The sequence below is a fragment of the Bombus huntii genome, chromosome 5 (assembly GCF_024542735.1).
Source record: "Bombus huntii isolate Logan2020A chromosome 5, iyBomHunt1.1, whole genome shotgun sequence".
Lineage (NCBI taxonomy): Eukaryota > Metazoa > Arthropoda > Insecta > Hymenoptera > Apidae > Bombus > Bombus huntii.
Window position 1 is genome coordinate 17,637,422 of NC_066242.1, and position 18,621 is coordinate 17,656,042.

At 33.2% G+C, this 18,621-nt stretch overlaps 5 protein-coding genes across 8 annotated transcripts in view; 3 read left to right on the plus strand and 2 right to left on the minus strand.

The window, feature by feature from the left end:
• The first annotated feature begins 53 nt into the window (after window positions 1-53).
• Window positions 54-5,038, plus strand: LOC126865712 (CCR4-NOT transcription complex subunit 3). Of its 3 annotated transcripts, none has more exons than XM_050618543.1 (10): window positions 54-636; window positions 1,496-1,728; window positions 1,807-1,962; window positions 2,040-2,219; window positions 2,309-2,596; window positions 2,710-2,965; window positions 3,044-3,310; window positions 3,383-3,651; window positions 4,004-4,213; window positions 4,320-5,038. In XM_050618543.1, exons 1-10 carry the CDS (start codon window positions 612-614, stop codon window positions 4,416-4,418), a joined length of 1,983 nt encoding a protein of 660 aa, XP_050474500.1. In that variant the 5' UTR covers window positions 54-611; the 3' UTR covers window positions 4,419-5,038. The 3 variants fall into 3 exon arrangements, 2 of the variants coding, with proteins under 2 accessions (XP_050474500.1, XP_050474498.1); XR_007689641.1 differs by having other exon boundaries at window positions 55-636; window positions 3,044-3,651; window positions 4,320-4,720; window positions 4,797-5,038; XM_050618541.1 differs by having other exon boundaries at window positions 55-636; window positions 3,044-3,651.
• A 2,064-nt stretch (window positions 5,039-7,102) lies between these two features.
• Window positions 7,103-9,591, minus strand: LOC126865716 (probable ATP-dependent RNA helicase DDX47). The gene is made up of 8 exons (XM_050618557.1): window positions 9,378-9,591; window positions 8,846-8,939; window positions 8,577-8,741; window positions 8,332-8,498; window positions 8,019-8,255; window positions 7,727-7,950; window positions 7,406-7,667; window positions 7,103-7,309 (listed from the first exon to the last, which is right to left on the minus strand). Exons 1-8 carry the CDS (start codon window positions 9,444-9,446, stop codon window positions 7,166-7,168), a joined length of 1,362 nt encoding a protein of 453 aa, XP_050474514.1. The 5' UTR covers window positions 9,447-9,591; the 3' UTR covers window positions 7,103-7,165.
• Window positions 9,592-11,921: 2,330 nt separating this feature from the next.
• On the plus strand, window positions 11,922-12,772 carry LOC126865724 (cytochrome c oxidase assembly protein COX19). The gene is made up of 2 exons (XM_050618566.1): window positions 11,922-12,241; window positions 12,329-12,772. Exon 1 carries the CDS (start codon window positions 11,922-11,924, stop codon window positions 12,174-12,176), a length of 255 nt encoding a protein of 84 aa, XP_050474523.1. The 3' UTR covers window positions 12,177-12,241; window positions 12,329-12,772.
• A 15-nt stretch (window positions 12,773-12,787) lies between these two features.
• On the plus strand, window positions 12,788-14,193 carry LOC126865720 (phosphopantothenoylcysteine decarboxylase). Its single transcript, XM_050618563.1, has 2 exons — window positions 12,788-13,213; window positions 13,617-14,193. Exons 1-2 carry the CDS (start codon window positions 12,788-12,790, stop codon window positions 13,785-13,787), a joined length of 597 nt encoding a protein of 198 aa, XP_050474520.1. The 3' UTR covers window positions 13,788-14,193.
• Window positions 14,194-14,357: 164 nt separating this feature from the next.
• The window catches only part of LOC126865715 (matrix metalloproteinase-2), a 102,283-nt gene continuing 98,019 nt past the window's right edge, over window positions 14,358-18,621 (minus strand). For both annotated transcript variants that reach the window (XM_050618555.1, XM_050618556.1), the window contains 4 exons: window positions 15,625-16,109; window positions 15,128-15,426; window positions 14,876-14,979; window positions 14,358-14,783 (listed from right to left, as the gene is read on the minus strand). In XM_050618555.1, the coding sequence (XP_050474512.1) occupies window positions 14,542-14,783; window positions 14,876-14,979; window positions 15,128-15,426; window positions 15,625-16,109 (1,130 nt within the window). In that variant the 3' untranslated portion in view covers window positions 14,358-14,541. The remainder of the gene's footprint in view (window positions 14,784-14,875; window positions 14,980-15,127; window positions 15,427-15,624; window positions 16,110-18,621) is intronic.

Below are 18,621 nucleotides of genomic sequence, written 5' to 3' on the forward strand. Positions count from 1 at the left end.
TTGTTGAATATCTACGACCTTTTCTAATATTAGCAGTTGAGGCATCTATATCTATAAATCGAGTGACATGTAAGTAAAACAACATTTCGAGTTTCGAGATTCGAGTTTATTATTTTCTTTTGGTAAATATAAAAGTGCAAAAATAACCGGATTCCAAATCATTATAATTATTGTGAACGCATCGAAAGGTTTAACCAAATTTCAATTGGTTTATGAACGCGAACAAGTTAAGTATGTGCATAAGGTAGAATGTGTGAATGCGCCGATGCATAATACACCATCTCATTTATTCAGTATTTCATATATATCATTTGTTGATGCTATCACTTTTTGTGTATTTTTATGTGCTGTCGATTTTCGACGAAACGTAGCGCATATCCTATACTATCAAGATTAAAAAGATTGACGGAAAAACGGAACTAGTATCAACGCACCTCGTTCACGGACGGTCGGACGTTGTCATTTGAAAACGGAAGCCATCTTGTGGCCGAGCCTCTCATATCATACAGGGAATAATAGTTCAGCGACTATTTGTTCCGTAAAATTGTTCCGTATATTTTCCATTACGTCCAGACTATGCATGAATTATTGTATCACATGTTTACATAGCCATGGCTGCGACGAGAAAGTTGCAAGGTGAGAAGAAAATGTTTCCAGCATGTTTACATTCAGAAATTTTGTTATGGGTCTGTACTACTACAACTTTGATTCCACTCTTGCCTCGCGCTCTGCAATTCTCTGCCACATTAAACGTTTGTATTTTGCGATCAGTAGTAGCCTATTTTTAACTCGCGTTATCTACTCTTGCAAGCAGCCTTCTGTGTCTGACAGTTGGTACAGGTTGTCAGGGTATGACGAACTGGTGTGTTCTGCTTGAACTTTTCATATGTTTCTTTAATGCAAGTTATTTTTTCTTGCATGTACTGTATTTATGACAGTCTCATACTGCTTCTTTATGTCAGAATAACCTTTAAAATAGTTCTATATATTATTTCCACAACACATACATATAATGATACAAGATATAACATATGTAATGCTTTTGTCGATATAAGCTTTTCAATATATATATTGCCTGGTAAACTATACTTTCAATTCATAATTTACTTTGAATTCTTTTACCAATAATTTAGGAGAATTGTTTGCCAGAAATAAATTATTTTTGTTATTTTGGGTCATGTTTTATCATACTTATTAATGTTATAACTTGATTGGTCGTAGTCAAATATATCATTTAGGTTTTATATACGTATGTAACAAATTATCAAAGTAGTTACTACATGATGCATTTTATTACATGTAACACACTAACAACAATTACTAATTTGTATGGGATTTAATAATAATTATGCTACTTTATATATAAACAAATTTGTATGCAATAATAAATGAATTTCAAAAATTGAATCTATGTTTCTATATCTCAAGTAAATGATATATGTAATGTGTGACATATATTTATTATCTTAACTAAAATATATTTTTTAAATTCTAGGTGAAATAGATCGGTGCCTTAAAAAAGTAACGGAGGGTGTAGAGACATTTGAAGATATTTGGCAAAAGGTTCATAATGCTACAAACAGCAATCAGAAGGAGAAATATGAAGCAGATCTCAAGAAAGAAATCAAAAAACTTCAAAGGTTACGTGATCAGATTAAAACCTGGCTTGCATCAGGTGAAATTAAGGATAAAAGTACGCTTCTTGAATATAGAAAGTTAATTGAAACTGTAAGTATATTTTGATATAGAATTGAAACCGCAAGAATTGTTACATGTTAATTTTTAAATGTAATACATTTTCGTTAGCAAATGGAAAGGTTTAAAGTTGTGGAGAGAGAGACGAAAACAAAAGCTTATTCGAAAGAAGGATTAGGAGCTGCTCAAAAACTTGATCCAGCTCAAAAAGAACGAGAAGAAGTTAGCAATTGGCTTGCAAATTCAATAGACGCTTTAAATCTTCAGGTATGAAATATGATGATGTTTAAACAGACTGGAAAATATTTTGTTAAAACTAAAACGCGTTGATGATTTCAATGCAGCTGGATACATTTGAATCCGAGATAGAATCATTACTCGCAGGAAAGAAAAAAAGATTAGATAAAGATAAGCAGGATAGGATGGATGAATTAAAAGCAAAACTTGATAAACATCGTTACCATATCCGTAAATTGGAAACATTGTTACGCATGTTGGACAATATGTCTGTTGAAGTTAACACTGTAAGTTTATTAATACAAAGATATAGTTATTTGACTGTATTAATACCTTGAAAGCTTATAATTATTTAATCTTTTAATTGGTTTCACAGATTAAGAGGATAAAAGATGATGTAGAGTATTATATCGAATCCTCGCAGGAACCTGATTTTGAGGAAAATGAATATATCTATGATGATATTATTGGTCTCGATGAAGTTGAACTGTCTGGAGTTGGTATTCCCTCATCAGCAACCACGGATAGTAATAATAGCAACGAAACTGGAGGTACACCAACCTCAACTAACTCTGGTACTTCACCCATACCATCACCTCCATTGAGTTCTACCATGCATAACCATTCAAGTGATAGCTCTACGGATAATGACAAAAAAACGAAGGTATGTAATCTTAAGTAAGATCACGATGACAACACCGATGTTTCATTACATGTATACGAGTATCGATAACTATGATATAGCGAACGAATTTTTATTGTATACTTTAATTTCAGCCTGTGAAACCAACAGCAGTCAGGCCATTATTAAATTCACAGGCGAGCATTCCAACCACGGGAAGCACTGCCACCATAAAATCGAATTTATTATCAAGCAGCACTCCAAGCAAGACCATTCCCATGACACCTAGCCATAGCTCGCCTAGTTCTACAAGTAATCACATTGCTACAACTAATGCTGGCAATTTTGCTACAGTAGCTGCATCACATACTAATTCACAAGCCATCCATTCTACCTCTAGTAAGACATCTTGTAAGTATATTGTAAAAATGATTGACTACCATAAGGACGATTAACGATAATATTATGACTCGCTTTTAACATTTTCAGCTCATAGCAGTGAAAATGGTTTATTGTCATCATCGTCTGCGTCTAGTGTTACCTCGAATGTGCCACAAACAACCTCGCAGCAGCACAGTAATCCAGTGCCCATACAGACGACACACGTGTTGCATAATCAACAAAATCAGAATCACAGCAGCGAAACTGAAATGACAACGCCGATCCCACCATCTTCTTCGCCACAGTCGTCAGTCAGCAGTAGATCTTCACCTTTGCCCGCAAATTCCTGCTCGCCAGCGCCATCCACTGCCAATGGTCTCATCCCTAAGCTTCCTGATGGCATGTCCTCTTTGAAATCTATAGCCCAACAAGTAATTGTCCGAGCAGGTTTGGACATACCGCCGTCCGAGTCGAACAGAAACATCTTTGACACTGCTAAGGCGAACAATAATAACAGCAAAGTCACCGTGGATACACACATTCCTCCTATTCTTAGCGTTGCGCCTCTCGGGCCAGTACCTCTTCAGAAAGAACACCAGTTGCAGTTCCAGTTGTTGGAGGCCGCCCACTACCATCTGCCTGTTCCGTCTGATTCTGAACGTTTACGATATTATTTACCAAGAAATAGGTGTGACACACCTTCTTATTATACACAGGTACCATTATACTATCTATCGTATAATTATATAAATTCAGCTGAGGTTTACGTGCAAGTGTTTGGGATTTGGTACCGTTCACTTCTTTCCTCACGCGACATTATATGATCCAATTTGTAGATATGATACTTTTGGTCAATAACGAAATGTAATATCGATTGTTTGAGAGAAAATTGACCTGCTAATGCGTTTTTCAGCGCTATTGCATACCACTTAGTAGAGAGATGACAAGTTCATGCCAGTTCAACTGTGGCTATCCTGATTTTAATATTATTTATTTTTTGAAGATATATAGTAAATTAATTTTTAATTTCTTTCTACTTTTGTTCATATGTACTTTATTGTATGTTAGAGTCAACTTCCCCATTCGGATACTGTGGAGTTCTTCCAACGTCTTTCAACGGAAACGTTGTTCTTCATATTTTACTACATGGAAGGTTCTAAAGGCCAGTACCTGGCTGCGAAAGCTCTAAAGAAACAAAGTTGGAGGTTTCATACAAAATATATGATGTGGTTTCAGAGGCACGAAGAACCCAAAGTGATCAACGAGGAATATGAACAGGTTAATATCATAAAATATTAAGTCGTGATAATTAAAAATCGATAATAAGATTTGAATATACGTTGTACTATGCAGACTGGTACTACGTAAAATATAATTGTTTCAGGGAACCTACATTTATTTCGATTATGAAAAATGGGGACAAAGAAAAAAGGAAGGTTTTACATTTGAGTACAAGTACTTAGAGGACAGAGATCTGAATTAACAGTCCTGTTGCTTGTGGAATCTCTGAATACACTATTTCTGTACCGGTATCGTCAAAAATCGAAAAAACAGATTTTATTTTTTGCAATTCTATATTTTCACAAAATATAATTTTATTTATTGGTAAAGAGTATCTCAGAAAAAAGTAAATGAAACAAAAACGAAAGAAAAGCTCGTGCATAACAGGCAATGAAGATACTTCATTATATTTTGACATTGTGATATTCCTTTTTGAAAAACAGAAAAGCAAAATATGAATCACGCAATTGAAAGAAACAAAAGCGCAACTAACAAAACAAAGGAGTAAGTTAATCGGGGACAATGTAACTATAAGATATAATGAATTGAAAGCACCAGAAACACACTTTTAATATTTTAGTGTGTGGTGTGTGATACAAGAGGAAGAAGTTATACTCGCTGGCGACTGACTCGTAATACCAGTACAAACATGCGTGCGGCCCATCTACCGTTTAGCGGTAAGGTGGAGGGCGCTCATGCTATGGTATGTCTTAATGTTAGATTATAAGTAGCCTTTTTGTATAAAGTATATTGAGATATAAAACCCTTAAAGTGAATTACTGTACAGAATGTGTAGAAATAGTGAATAATAATATTATGGAATATATTTTATTTCTCATTTAAATGAAACTTAAGTTGTTTCAATTTTTGGCATCTGACACATCTCTGACACCTTGCATTCAGAACATTCCATCCATTAGATTTCTGCCCTCGACCAGGTTACTTACAAATATATTCTAACAATTTAAATACGAGTCTTAAAACTCGTCGTCGAAGTCAAAATGGTTTTATTATGTATTTAAAGTAGCTTAATTTACTAGTTGTTTCTCTAATGCACACCCTGTCGATTCAGGAGATTTTGATTTTATTAGTATTCTAGCAACTTTTACGTACTACATACTGTGTTTATCAAATGATGATTCGTGATAATTATTGTGCATATGTATTTATAAATTAATAAAATAGGGGGAGAGAGAGAGAGAGAGAGAGAGAGAGAGAATAAGAGCGAATGAGAAATAAAGCCATACTGTACGAATTTATTTATTATAAATTGTCGATACTGGTTACGGTGAAGCATCTTTGATAAAAAGTAAAAGAAAAAGATTCTCACTAATTTGACACACATGTACATATATGTATATTTCCTTGTACCTTTAATCTTTAACGTTTAATTGTTAAATGATGCAAGACAGTATCGGCATTTGAAATAAATAATTTCAGACAAAGACAAAGCTTTTGCTTCAATCTTTGAAGCAATTGCCTGCATACGTGTTATTCATCATTACAAAAGCCTTCGACAACGAGATTAGACATATTGCATTCGTTAGTAATAAAAAACAAAAGTTGAGATTTCTCACCTGATCTAGCTTTAGGATGATGATTAAACTTATTGAACAAAGGATAGATATATTCTAAGCAGATACTCTTGTTATGAATGGAAATTGTGACGACCACTATATTTGCATGATAGTATCTGCCTATGGTGTTCTATTTGTTTTTTTTTTTTTTAACTTACATTAAAGGCACTATTCGATAAAATCGTATCGAATAATCGTATTTCTTGAGAAACCAATGTGTTGTAGTAAATGTTGATTTATAAGTTGTAATGTGTTTTAGGTTTATTCCTAACATGTTTTGCAAACATTCTGCAACATAGTTGTACACCATCCAATTTCAATGACCCTTTAATGGTGTTCAATATTTTAACATATATCGAAGGTGTCATGCTTGTTAACGGTACATTAACGGAAGTTAGGTCTATAAGAATTGCAGTTTATATTACAGCATTTTAATTAGCATACTTTACAGTGAAAACTAAGTAGATACAAGTTACAACATCAAGCATTTTTCACTTTCTGCAGCATTATATTATTCTTCGGTGCACCTTTGATGAAAATCGTTTTGCAGTTTCTGATGTGTAGAAACAGATAAAATGCAAAAGATAAAGAATAAGGATTTGTTGCTACTTTATACAGTTAAATGATACTGTAGCTTTTAAATGTTGCATTATTATTTTAAAGGTAAAGTGGAGCGTTATTGTTCCTGGATATTTTGTACGATGAAAACATGTACAATGTTAATTTATGATTTTTTATAGAGATTTGAGAGAAAAATCTAACAAATTTTATAATTGAGTGCAGTGTATAATATTTTTGCATTTGTTATGAGATTTTTATTATTTTTTCAATATATCAAATACTTTTAATCTTTGTCTTGCATTTTTTGAGAAATAGAATTCCATTTAATTATTCCATAATTATTGTGATTTTGAATAATGTAATTTACACTATTCTTATCCAGATAAAGATGTTTGCTCAATGCAAAAAAATTATTACGATAGAACAATAGTTTCTTACATATTAAAAATTTTCCCTTATTTTACAATCTCTGAATAGTAGTTTACAACTGCTTGGTCAGATTTATTAGCTTGATGGTAATAAATTTACACAGCGGTAATCATCAAAGGAATCCATTTTCGCCGTTTTAATGCAGATAAATACTCGAATGTCGCAAAAGGGAGTAAATGTGGTTTTGTAAATTAGCAGTTATTTAAGGATCTTAATACAAACTATGAGTTTGAAATAGAGATACATGAAATACATAAGAGGGGAATGGTGGTATGATTTATAAAAACAAACAAATAACAATGCCAATAAAAACAAATACTATCTTGCATTTCTATTATTTATTAAGGAAAAGTAAATGTACTTGATAAGGCAGTTAGACCGTTTAACCCTTTTTGGCCCTTCCTTTATTTTTGCCTTTTATCCTTTTTCTGACTCCCATAGATTGTTCTGTATCATCCTCCTCATTGTCATCTTGACGCTTCTTTCGTTTACCTAATTTTTTACTGTCCTCGATATCTTTCATTTCCTAAAATATGATAGTGTTTGTAATTATTACTATCATTATCGTTGTTGTTACTATTAATATTGTTGCAATAATCAAATAGTAAATAACTAATTGTACCATTTTTACAATACGTTGTGCTTCAGCTACTCTTTCTTGGAGCACCATTACTTCTTCTTCTTCGGTCGGATATAATGGTAATTGTTTTGATATCAATTGCTCTATTCTTTGATACAATTCTACGTCATACTGTGTTACAAACGTAATGGAACGACCAGAACGACCAGCACGTGCAGTACGTCCAACTCTATGTATATAATCTTTACTATGTGTAGGTATATCGAAATTTATTACAATATCTACATGAGGAATATCGAGACCCCTATAAAAAGAAACATATATCACGAAAAAAATTAAATAAGCTGAATATCATATACTTACCTGCTAGCAACATCTGTGGAAATAAGTATAGATCGATTTTTCGCCTTGAATTTAGTAAGTGCAGCTATTCTCTTATTCTGTGACATTTGTCCATGCAAAGGAACAGCAGTAAAGCCCAAATTTCGTAAAAGAAGAGCAGTTCTAACTGTATTGTTGCAAGTCGCACAAAATATCATAAAACTGTTACCTGCTAATTCATTTAAGATATGTACGAGATATACATCCTGCAATATGAAATTTTATTGTAAAAAGGAAATTTCTACAAAAATGAAAAAATTATTTTTGCTTGTACCTTGAATTTAACTGGGATAAAAATATAATATTGTTGTAATTTTTCAACAGTTTGGTACTTTGTTGAAACTTCCACTTTAACAGGGTTTCGCAAAGATGCTCTCTGTAATTTCTGAACCTTTTTAGTCATTGTTGCAGAAAACAACAATGTTCTTCTTTCTCGAGGAATTACCCTTAAAATTTTATCTACTTCAACTTCAAAATCCATATTCAAAATTCGATCTGCCTCATCCATAACCTTTTAAAAGATTGGAACAATAGGTACATCAATTTTTTTATCACGTGTATATAATAAAACTATTACTGTTACTTACCAAGAATTTTAAAGAACGTAGATTAAAACCTTTTGTGTTTTCCAAGTGATCAACTAATCTACCTGGAGTGGCAATTAAAATATGTGGCTTTTTTGCCAATAACAATGCCTGAGACATCATGTCCATTCCACCTACTATTACTGCACATTTTACTCCAATACTTGACCCTAGAATAAAATAACATTATATATAATAATCATGAGTACATTATTCTAAATTACTACAAAATGAAATATTTGCATTACCTAGAGCTTCAAATTGTTCTGATATTTGGAAGGCTAGTTCTCTGGTAGGTGTTAAAATTAAAGCAAAATATCTTTGTGGATTTTCTAACAGTGCCTGTAATATAGGAATAGCAAAGGCTGCAGTTTTACCAGAACCAGTTTCTGCTAATCCTATTACATCTTTACCTAATAAATTTTAAATTCAATTTGACAAAAAGTACTTCAATTTAATTCTAGTTCTTTTATTTTTCATATATATATATATATGTCTATTTCTCTTTTCATTTTACCTTCAAGGGTTAACGGAATAGCTTCACATTGAATTTTTGTAGGTGATTTCCATTTTAAATCTTCACATGTTTTACACAATGTGTCTACGATCCCCTAGAAATATTAACAATTAACATAATATTAATGAAATATTAACATAATATTTGTATTTTATTTATATTCTTTCTAAAAGAATAAAGTATTTAAAATATATGTTAATGAATATTAAATATTGAATAATTATTAACCATGTATTTCAGATACCGCAAGAATATAATAATATGAAATGATGATAAAGATAAATTTTATATATATTTTTAAATATATTTATTTTAAGTAAATATAGAGCGCAATTCAAGTAAGTTTCAAATATAATATTAATTTTTAAATGTTATATTCTTATAATTACGAATATATTTTTGTGTTATTACGTTAAATAATTTATTCAATTGTTACATTAAGTTTAATGTATATGTGATTATAAAAGGACATATGGAGTACTTTTTTGTTTTGATTAGGTTAGATGTGTGTTACAGACATTTTTAAACTTACCAAATCTTTCCATGTCAGTTCCTTTACATTTTCTTGATCCTGTTGTTTTGTTGGATTACTTTCTTCCATTTTGTAATCATTAATATACTATATTAATAGTAATGACAATAAATTTTTAATTTTACACACACTTTGTAACTTGTTCCTCACAAGTTTGAAAACATTTACGCTAGAAATTAGCAGAGAAGAAATGAGAGTGCTCACACCCGTAGTTCTAGTTGTTTCATATTACAGGTGCTGCCACCATGCGGCCAAGTGCTGAGTTTAATTGACATTAGGATATACAAGAACCTATAAAATTAGGGATCTGCCCTGTTTAGTTCCACTCTAGCATAGATAAGAACGTATTGAGTAACAGAAGTTGAAATATATTTACTAATAGTAGTATTAATAATCAAATAATATATCATAACGGCATTTTTATTAATACGTACCATATTTTATGTAATAATAGCAATCTTACACATGTAACACATAAAAGCTTTTCATTAAGAACATAATTTTATTCGTAATTGTTAACGAACGTTGTTTTAAATATGTTCTCTATTTCTCAATTTCATCAACTTAAAAGTTGAAAGAATACTATACTTAAGTTTGTTTCAGGGATCTCTGTAGCACCTGTAGAGAGAGATACAAGGCATCTCAAGGTACACAGAAGGTATTGAAAGTTTTGAAATGTAAATTTATTTCATAAGATGTCCCCCACCCCCGTTTATTTTGGATTTATTGTAGGTTTTTATATAAATAGGAATTCCATATCTCCGATTATATAGTTTAAATGTGATGTACAATTAGATAGGACAGTAGGGTGGTTTTAAATGAAATTAAATTTTTGGATAGGTAGGGTATTTTTTAAATTATTATGTAGTAATAGTTAATGCATACGTAGTAATAATGTAATAGTAATAACGCGGAATAGATGATTTTTTGTTTGTCTTTGACTCTCAGTTATTCTACATTGTCAGGACAATAAATGTAAAATATTGTTGCAAATTCAAAATAGTATCTCATATAACGTTATACGATTAATTTGAAATTTAATTGAAATTTTGTTTTCAGGGAGGGTCTCCATGTGCAGGTAACCTCCACGTAGTGAGACCCGGGCTATCATTTTTATTTGACATATAATTACTAATTGTATTATATTATATGATATTACTATGAATTATATAGCAAGTAATATGAGCTAATTGACTGGTATTGCGATTATGTTTTTATAGGTCCTATCAATTCCTTCAATGATTCTAGGAGTATCCGAAGGAGAGCTTTCCGTTAAAGTTAAGGAGGATTCGCGCCCGAGGAGACATCAAAAAAGAAGGACGCAAGTCTCAAAAATCAAAAAGGAGGGCGAAGAGCAGTTGGAATTTCCTCAACGGCAGAAATTTATTTATTTTCTTCGTTTTTTGTTAATAAATTATTATATTCTGACATTTTATAATACTTTTAATACTGTTTTATATTATCGTTGTCGTCGTGCAGAAATATAGTAAACAATTAATTTCTCTTTCTTACAATTAGTTTCATTATTGCACAATTTTGTCATTATTATATTTGTCCATCTTGGATAGAAAAGCAGATATGAGCTTTCCTGTAGGACTGTACAATTAAATAGGTTCTTCTTGTAGCGTGGAAATCAATAGCTTCTTGTCTATGCTAGTGTGCAACCAAACAGGACAGATCCCTAATTTCTTGTATAAGCTAATATCAATTAAATTCAGCAATTGGCCGCATGGTGCAGCACTAGTCCGGGAATAACCAGGTCTATAAGCGTGAGTACTCTCATTTCCTCTCTGTAATTAGTATACCTAGAACCTGCTACAATTTATGCTTACTGATTAAATATTTTAATATAGAGTATTTAAGTATTTTCTAAGCGCTTGTATATTAATGGGGCAATTTTACATATTTTTGTCTTGTAAGCATTGAAAAATTTGTATATTTTATTTCTGTAATGGTTCTACATAGATAGTATATAGAAAAGCGAAAGAGATGGGGGAAATGAAATGTGAGAAAAAAGAAAAAGGAAGGAACATGCATGATTTGTTCGAAGTCTAGTAACTTATTGCGTATCCGCCTTGATACGCAAAACATATTATTGTGAATCGGCGATATTATCTTTTAACGACAATTTTAAATATTGTGGAATTTCAATATTTTAACTTATATGTGAATTTATGCAAATTTACGTTTAATACCATATATTATATTTTATGCTTTTTGCTGCGTAAATGTGTTTATGTTGTATTACCGGGGTAAATAAGGAGATCGCCGGTGCTTATCGTTGGTAATTCGCTTACTTTTGACTGAATTTCTCCCATAAGCATCAGCGATCACCATATTTTTCTATAGTTACGTAATATAGAGTGCACAAAACGAAGTTAAAGATACGATCACAAGTGGCGCTGTTGCATTGAATGTTCTACAATGGTGGCTGTGGTCTACCATTTATTTCGTAATAAGTTTGTTTAAAAGAGGTTTTCGAAAATTCTGTCTGTATTCATTGATCCACCGATTTTTCTGTATGACCGTGAACCGGCGGTAGTGATGTCCACGTACACATTCTCACAGAAGATACTTACACCCATACCTCCGGAGAAAGGTAGTTTTCCACTCGATCATGAGGGTGTCTGCAAGAAGCTTATGATCAAATATATGCGTTGTTTGATCGACAATAAAAACGAAAACACAATGTGTCGAAATGTTATAAAGGATTATCTTGGTTGTCGGATGGATAATGAGCTTATGGTGCGAGAGGATTGGTCTAATCTCGGTTTTTCTGATGAGGCCAAGGAGACATAACAGCAGCGATTTATTACTAATCGATTGTCGCGACATTGTAGATCACCGCTCTTATCACTTAACTGGTATTTATGAACTTTTTCGCTGGTCATTCTTGTTTCACTTTAGAAAATACTCCCACGAATTTTAAGAATATATTTACAAATTTTTAGCAACATATAACTTACGTATGTACATCAGAAATTATAAATAATATATATATAAGTATTTATGCATTTGTTGAAATGATTTGTGAACGACGATGATTCGACATTATCAATAGAGAATTTTGTCTGATATGCAGCGAAATTAAAGTGATTGCAGTGCAGTGAAGAGACTTGGAAGCAAATTATTAAATATTCAAAATAAACTGTTAGAAATAATAATACATTTAATATAGAGAGTAATACATTTAAGAGAAAGAGAAATTATTGTTGATCTCATACGATATTGATCTCTTTTAATTAGAGTTTTCAGTTAATCAATGTAATTTAGACATTTTGCATCAGAAGGCCTAATATATAGGGATATATCTTTCAATATTGTTGTAATTTCACATTGTCTGTTGATATAACCGATAGAACAGAACTAAATAACACGTTAGACAAAGAAGCAAACGTAAATTCGTGAAAATGTCAAGCACCTCTAGAAAAAAAATACTAATTGGTTGTACTGGTAGCGTTGCAACAATTAAATTGCCACAATTAGTAGAGAAGTTATGGCAGAATAATTTGGATGTAAGGGTAGTAGTCACTGAAAAGGCTAAACATTTCCTGAAAGAAGCAGAACTGCCTCCAGGAATTCAAGTATTATCTGACACTGTAGAATGGGCAGCTTGGCAAGATAGAGGCGATCCTGTATTACATATTGATCTAGTAAAGTGGGCTGATTTATTTTTAATCGCTCCACTAGATGCCAATACCCTTGGTAAAATAGCCAGTGGCATATGCGATAATATCTTAACTTGTGTCGCACGTGCCTGGGATCCACTGAAGCCTTTGATTTTTTGTCCTGCCATGAATACAAAAATGTGGGAACATCCTGTTACTGCACCACAGGTATGTAGTATGATATTTAAATATATAATATTCTTTATATATATTATACATAAATATCTCTTTTTAATCATATTTATGGTTTAAGTTAACTGGATTTAAGATCGGGCAATTTTTTATCATAGAATTAATCTCCAAAGTAGCGGTTATGGGAAAAGTTTTGTAGCGTTTTAATTAAATTAGACAAGATAAGCAACGAAAATCTGTTTTGGTGGAATTACTTGAATTTAATTTGTTGTCTTTATGGTTTACTAACATAGAATAGTAAAAATTTGAAAAAAAAAAAAAAAAAAAGAACCTGGGAAACTTGAAAAGTTTGTTAGAAAAGAAACGCTTTAATAGAATTTATTAAACATAAATCTACAGTATTGTGTGATTAAACTTGATTATTCTTATCTTTTCTTAGATAGCTCTGTTAAAGTCTTGGGGATATAAGGAGGTTACATGCATTTCTAAAACTCTTATGTGTGGCGATGTAGGAATAGGTGGAATGGCAGAAGTAGACAATATCGTTCAAACTACATTGAGGTTGCTTAATCCTTGGGACCCATATTCGCCGCCGGATTTGCGCCTTTAGCATCAGGAAGTTAAAGTGAAACATTCAACGAAGCTTTATCGTTATACGTATAATATGTGAAAAATTTTGCGAAGAAAAGATATTTAAAAGCGAAAGAATAACTCGTACTATGGTGAAATTTAAATAATTTATGCTCATAGTGAAATTCGAGTTCAGTCGCAAGTATTGACTTGTAAGATTACGCTTTCCCGAGGACACTATGTCGCGATATTTTGCTGCTCAAACGAAACGTCTAAAACAATTGCTTTAAGAAGAGTAAATAAAGTCCGTTAATAGAGTCCGTTTGTTCACTCGCCAAAGTAAAATGTAAAAAATTGTAAAAAAGTTCTGTTAACATATCGTTCAACACAGTAAATAAATATGTATATGTTTTTGCTAAATATATGAGTTAAATGAGATAACATAATTTAAGGTTCCCTTGGTCTTTCTTTCTTTTTAAAAACAACTTCTCGCTTCGTATATTTTATAATTTACAATTAAGCTGTTCATGCAGTGAAAAGAGCCTTTTGGAAAGATAAAAAATTCACAAATTGGGATAAATCATCGTTTATTATTAAAATTTTCGTTAAAATTATTTAAAAATTACTTTATTAAAATTATTTTATATATACTCGGTATAAGGAAAACGGTGTGCGTGTGTGCGTGCGCGCGCGCGCGCGCGCGTTGTGTATTTGTTTGTTTAGGTGTTAAAATTTGGGGCGCGTATGCATATACGCACAAATATTTATACACGACTTCACATAAATATCACAGTTTACAAATATTTATTAAAATACGCTATAAAAAATATCCCGAGGAAGAAGGTCGATCGTGACGATGCGTTGCTCGAGGCCATGATTTTTGATTTTCTTGGATAACTTTCCACATCGTTCGTTTCCAATTCCGGAGGGCAGTCCATCCAAAACGGGGCTGATAATTTTTGCTTTTCGTGTGCAACCTTCATTCTTTGATCGTCGAATTCCCAAAAGCCTTTCCCCTTGAAAAAGTATGTTTTGCCTAAAAGATATACACGTTTTATCATTATTATCATATAGCGATTACATATATTTGATATTGTTATTATCACAATCGATTGCAGGAATACAGACCATCTCTCCATTGGAAAACAGCGTCGATGTCTGTTCCAACACCAGCGAACATGCTTATATTTCTTGGATAGTCGAGTTCTATGTGGTTTACTGATTCATCAAACCTGTACGAATATCACAATCGTTAAATTTAATTTTCATAATCATTAAATTAAATCCGATTTATATCATTTATTTCCGCTTAATATAATTTTCGCCCGTTTCAATTTTAACTTTGATATCAACCGCAGATAAAACATTTTTGTTCGATACCTCCAATACTCGGATCCACTAAAGAAGTAAGTTCTTCCATTGTGTCCCCAAATCATCGCACCGTCGATTTTTTCCAATGACTCTGGCAATCCCAGTTTAGTTAATGGTTTTGGATAACCCGGTTCGAGATTGTTGGCGTTGAAAACATAGTACCTTTTGCCAATAAAGAATACGATTTTCTTGTCTGGCCTCTCGTACACTGCATCAACGTGATCGATGTTCTCAGGTAGGTTAAACAAACGCGTGATCTCCGCTGGATATCCCTCGTATAATCCTTGGTCACCGATTCTCCATAAATACTACAAAAGACAGACATTACGATATTATTGGTATTACATTTCTTTATTTCTATTCGATCGCTGTATATCTCTTTTATTCTATATCGTCGAGAAACTTTTCAATAAAACATTTATCGATACATCAAACGTGCAAAAATGAAATTTCCATGCGTTCTCATTGGGCATGTTGAAAATTTGCAATTTCGTTCGACAACTTACTCGTCCTTTGAAAACAAAAATTTCCCTGCGAATAATGCTGATGGCATCGTAGCTGGTATCACATTTATCCGGTTTATCGTTTTTGGGTGTCGGCGTTGTCCATCGGTGCCTTGGCCTTTGCGTGTACGGTGTCCTGACGGTGGTGGTAGTGGTGGTGGTGGTGGTGGTGGTAGTGGTAGTGCTAGTGGTACTAGTGGTAGTAGTGGTACTAGTGGAGGTGGTGTGATGTTTGTGAGGTTTGTGAGGCCTCTGAGGTCTGTCCTCCGGCCTCTCTGGTCTCTCTGTTCTGTAATCCGGCTTTTGAGGGTAGCGATCAGGGCGGCGAGGCCTGTCGTCGTTTGGATAGTGATTTGGCCTGGTTGGTCGTGTTCTCCATGGTCTGTACGTCGTCCCAACGCTTGTCGTAGTTGTCCGGGCCGTTGTAGGTCGTTCCGGAGGTGGCGGACCACCTGGTATCTTGGCCCAGAGCTTCTCTTCGGGTGCACCTGTAACACGATCACCAGGTACTCGTTAAACGACTATCACGCAGATAATAAATTGATCGTTGGCTCGAACTATTTTAACGTCTATTAAAATCGGAAATAAAGTATAGTTTAAAAAATCCAGGACTTGTAATATTTCTTTTTTCGCTTCTTATTCGATATGGTGTCGAACGATCGATAAAATAAGTCAAAAGTAAAAATCGATAATTGCGTGTATTCAGTAGCAAAATATTCGATAAGTAGCTGTAGATACAATTTAATTGATATACACCAATAATTCGAGTCGTTTCGCACAGATCGATAAAACTGGAATGAAAGGCACGATATGTCATAAGTCGTTATCTTCTTAGAAACATATGCAGAGACGTAAAGATTTACTATCCCGTGAAGATGGTTCAGTCCTGAATTCATTTTCAATACGAAAGGAGAAGAGAAAAGCGTATTTTATGTTTCAAAATTGAATCGATTCAACGCATCTTTCACGGCAATACTTTTTAATGCCGAAACAAACATCTATTTCCGTATCTCGATATCAAACGCAACGTCAGCTTTCCACCTAACTAACCTAACCCCAACCAGACGTAAAATCGGATTACATTATCTGCACAGAACTATTTTTAATTTTAATCTGGAATAAGAAAACAAAGGCGAACCTCGAGCTATTTGTGTGTTCCAATCGTGTACAAGATGTAATTTCATTGTTTCATTGTTTCAAACACATGTAAAAATCGTTGTTAATTTGTTATTTCTATGTTAAATGATAAATGACGTGGTAGAACTTTTAAAGTGGAAGTTGTTCGCAGAACACGCCTTTCGGTGATCAAAGTTTTTAGATATTCTGCGAGTTTTGTCACTGTAGATGTTCCAAGCTGTAACTACAAAACTTTCCATTTAAACCAAAAGTATATCGTGCACGTACTTTTATGGGGATATTACTGTTTACCAAATTACCATATAAAATTGAAAAATATCCTATTTAGAATAGGATTAATTAGAATTAATTAACTCGAGAAGTGTCTTTGACTTAAGGTCGAAGACGACAACAGTCTCTGAGAATTTCCACGAGATGTCACTTCATCGATGTTGTTATGAAAAACATTGTAATTGGAATTTTGAAAGTATCGTCACTGTAATCAGATCGATAGTTAAAGAGATGATGTTAGACGGGTAAGTTTTTTCATTTTCATTCTCTGTCTGTTTATTCGTTTCTCTAATCTCCCCCCCCCCCTCTCTCTCACTCTCTCTCTCTCTCTCTCTCTTTCTTCACCACAGCAGCCGCGTGCAGATTCCGTTCGCTAATTGGTAGCTCCCTCACGAATATTAATTATCATTCGATTCTGGGACACACGCCGTTCTTGAATAATGCAATAATGCAGATAGTACGGGGTTGCGCATGATATATACATACTTTGCATACCGCGATGTATTATGCATAACGTTTATTGCCATTGACTTCTCGTTCGTATACCTGACTCGAGCTATTTATAATGGAGTTTTCAAGAAACCTCGCTGGTTTGACTATTAATTTTGGTTTGCTTTGCTTTCGTTCCACTGTTCATTTTGCTGAGGTTGACTGATAGAAAAACGAGTGGACGAATTGATAATAGAAAAATATATTGAAATAAATAAAGGCGAATAAATAAATAATAAGCACGTTATCGAGATATGTATAATTTTGTGTGCTAGAGTAGATTGGCCGCGTAGTAGTGACACACGTATGTGAATATCAGTGTGTGGAAGTATGCGTGTGCGTAGCGTCTCGAAAAACAGACGAACGCAACTGTTTCGTTGTGATACGGAAAGAGAGTGTCGAGACGCGTGCAAATGTATATCGACGAAGATCCTGGAAATCCTTTATTAGATAAATCTAAAACTATTTTAATACGAATCCTAAGTGTAACCTTGGTGTTTCTTTACTTTTATTTCGCCAATTAAGATCCACAATTCTCAACGTATATAATGTATGCTGATCTAGATCCTCACTGTTATAGCGTTACGATAAAATAGAAGAAGCGATAGGGAGCGCGTTCGTATGTTAGGTTGTCCGAAAAGTATCTTTCTTTAGACACACGTCTTTTACAACGATGCATCTTTATACGAACATGGAACCTAATCTGTCGAACGTTGTGATCTTTATTTTGATAGAACAAAATGGATCGTACGTAATTCGATAAAATAATACGAAACGGAAAATGTGCATCCATTGTTTCCTTATAAAACGAAAGAAACTTTTTGGACGACCTAATATTTATAGGAAAGGACATTACCAAAAAGTTAACCTTGTAACTCTAACTAAAGGCTACAAGAAGCAGCAATAGAAATCTACTTATAGCTCTTTTGCTTCTAGATCTTGTAATCCAAAAGAAAATTTATATTCAAGGGCACAATAATATGCACCTCTCCTTGTTTCAAATTCTTTTCTTTCACTAAATTCTGTTCTCTTCGTAACAGCTGTCTCCAGGTCACGGGTATACAAGAGAAAAGCTGTAGAGTTTTTCTTTTTTCCTCGAAGTAA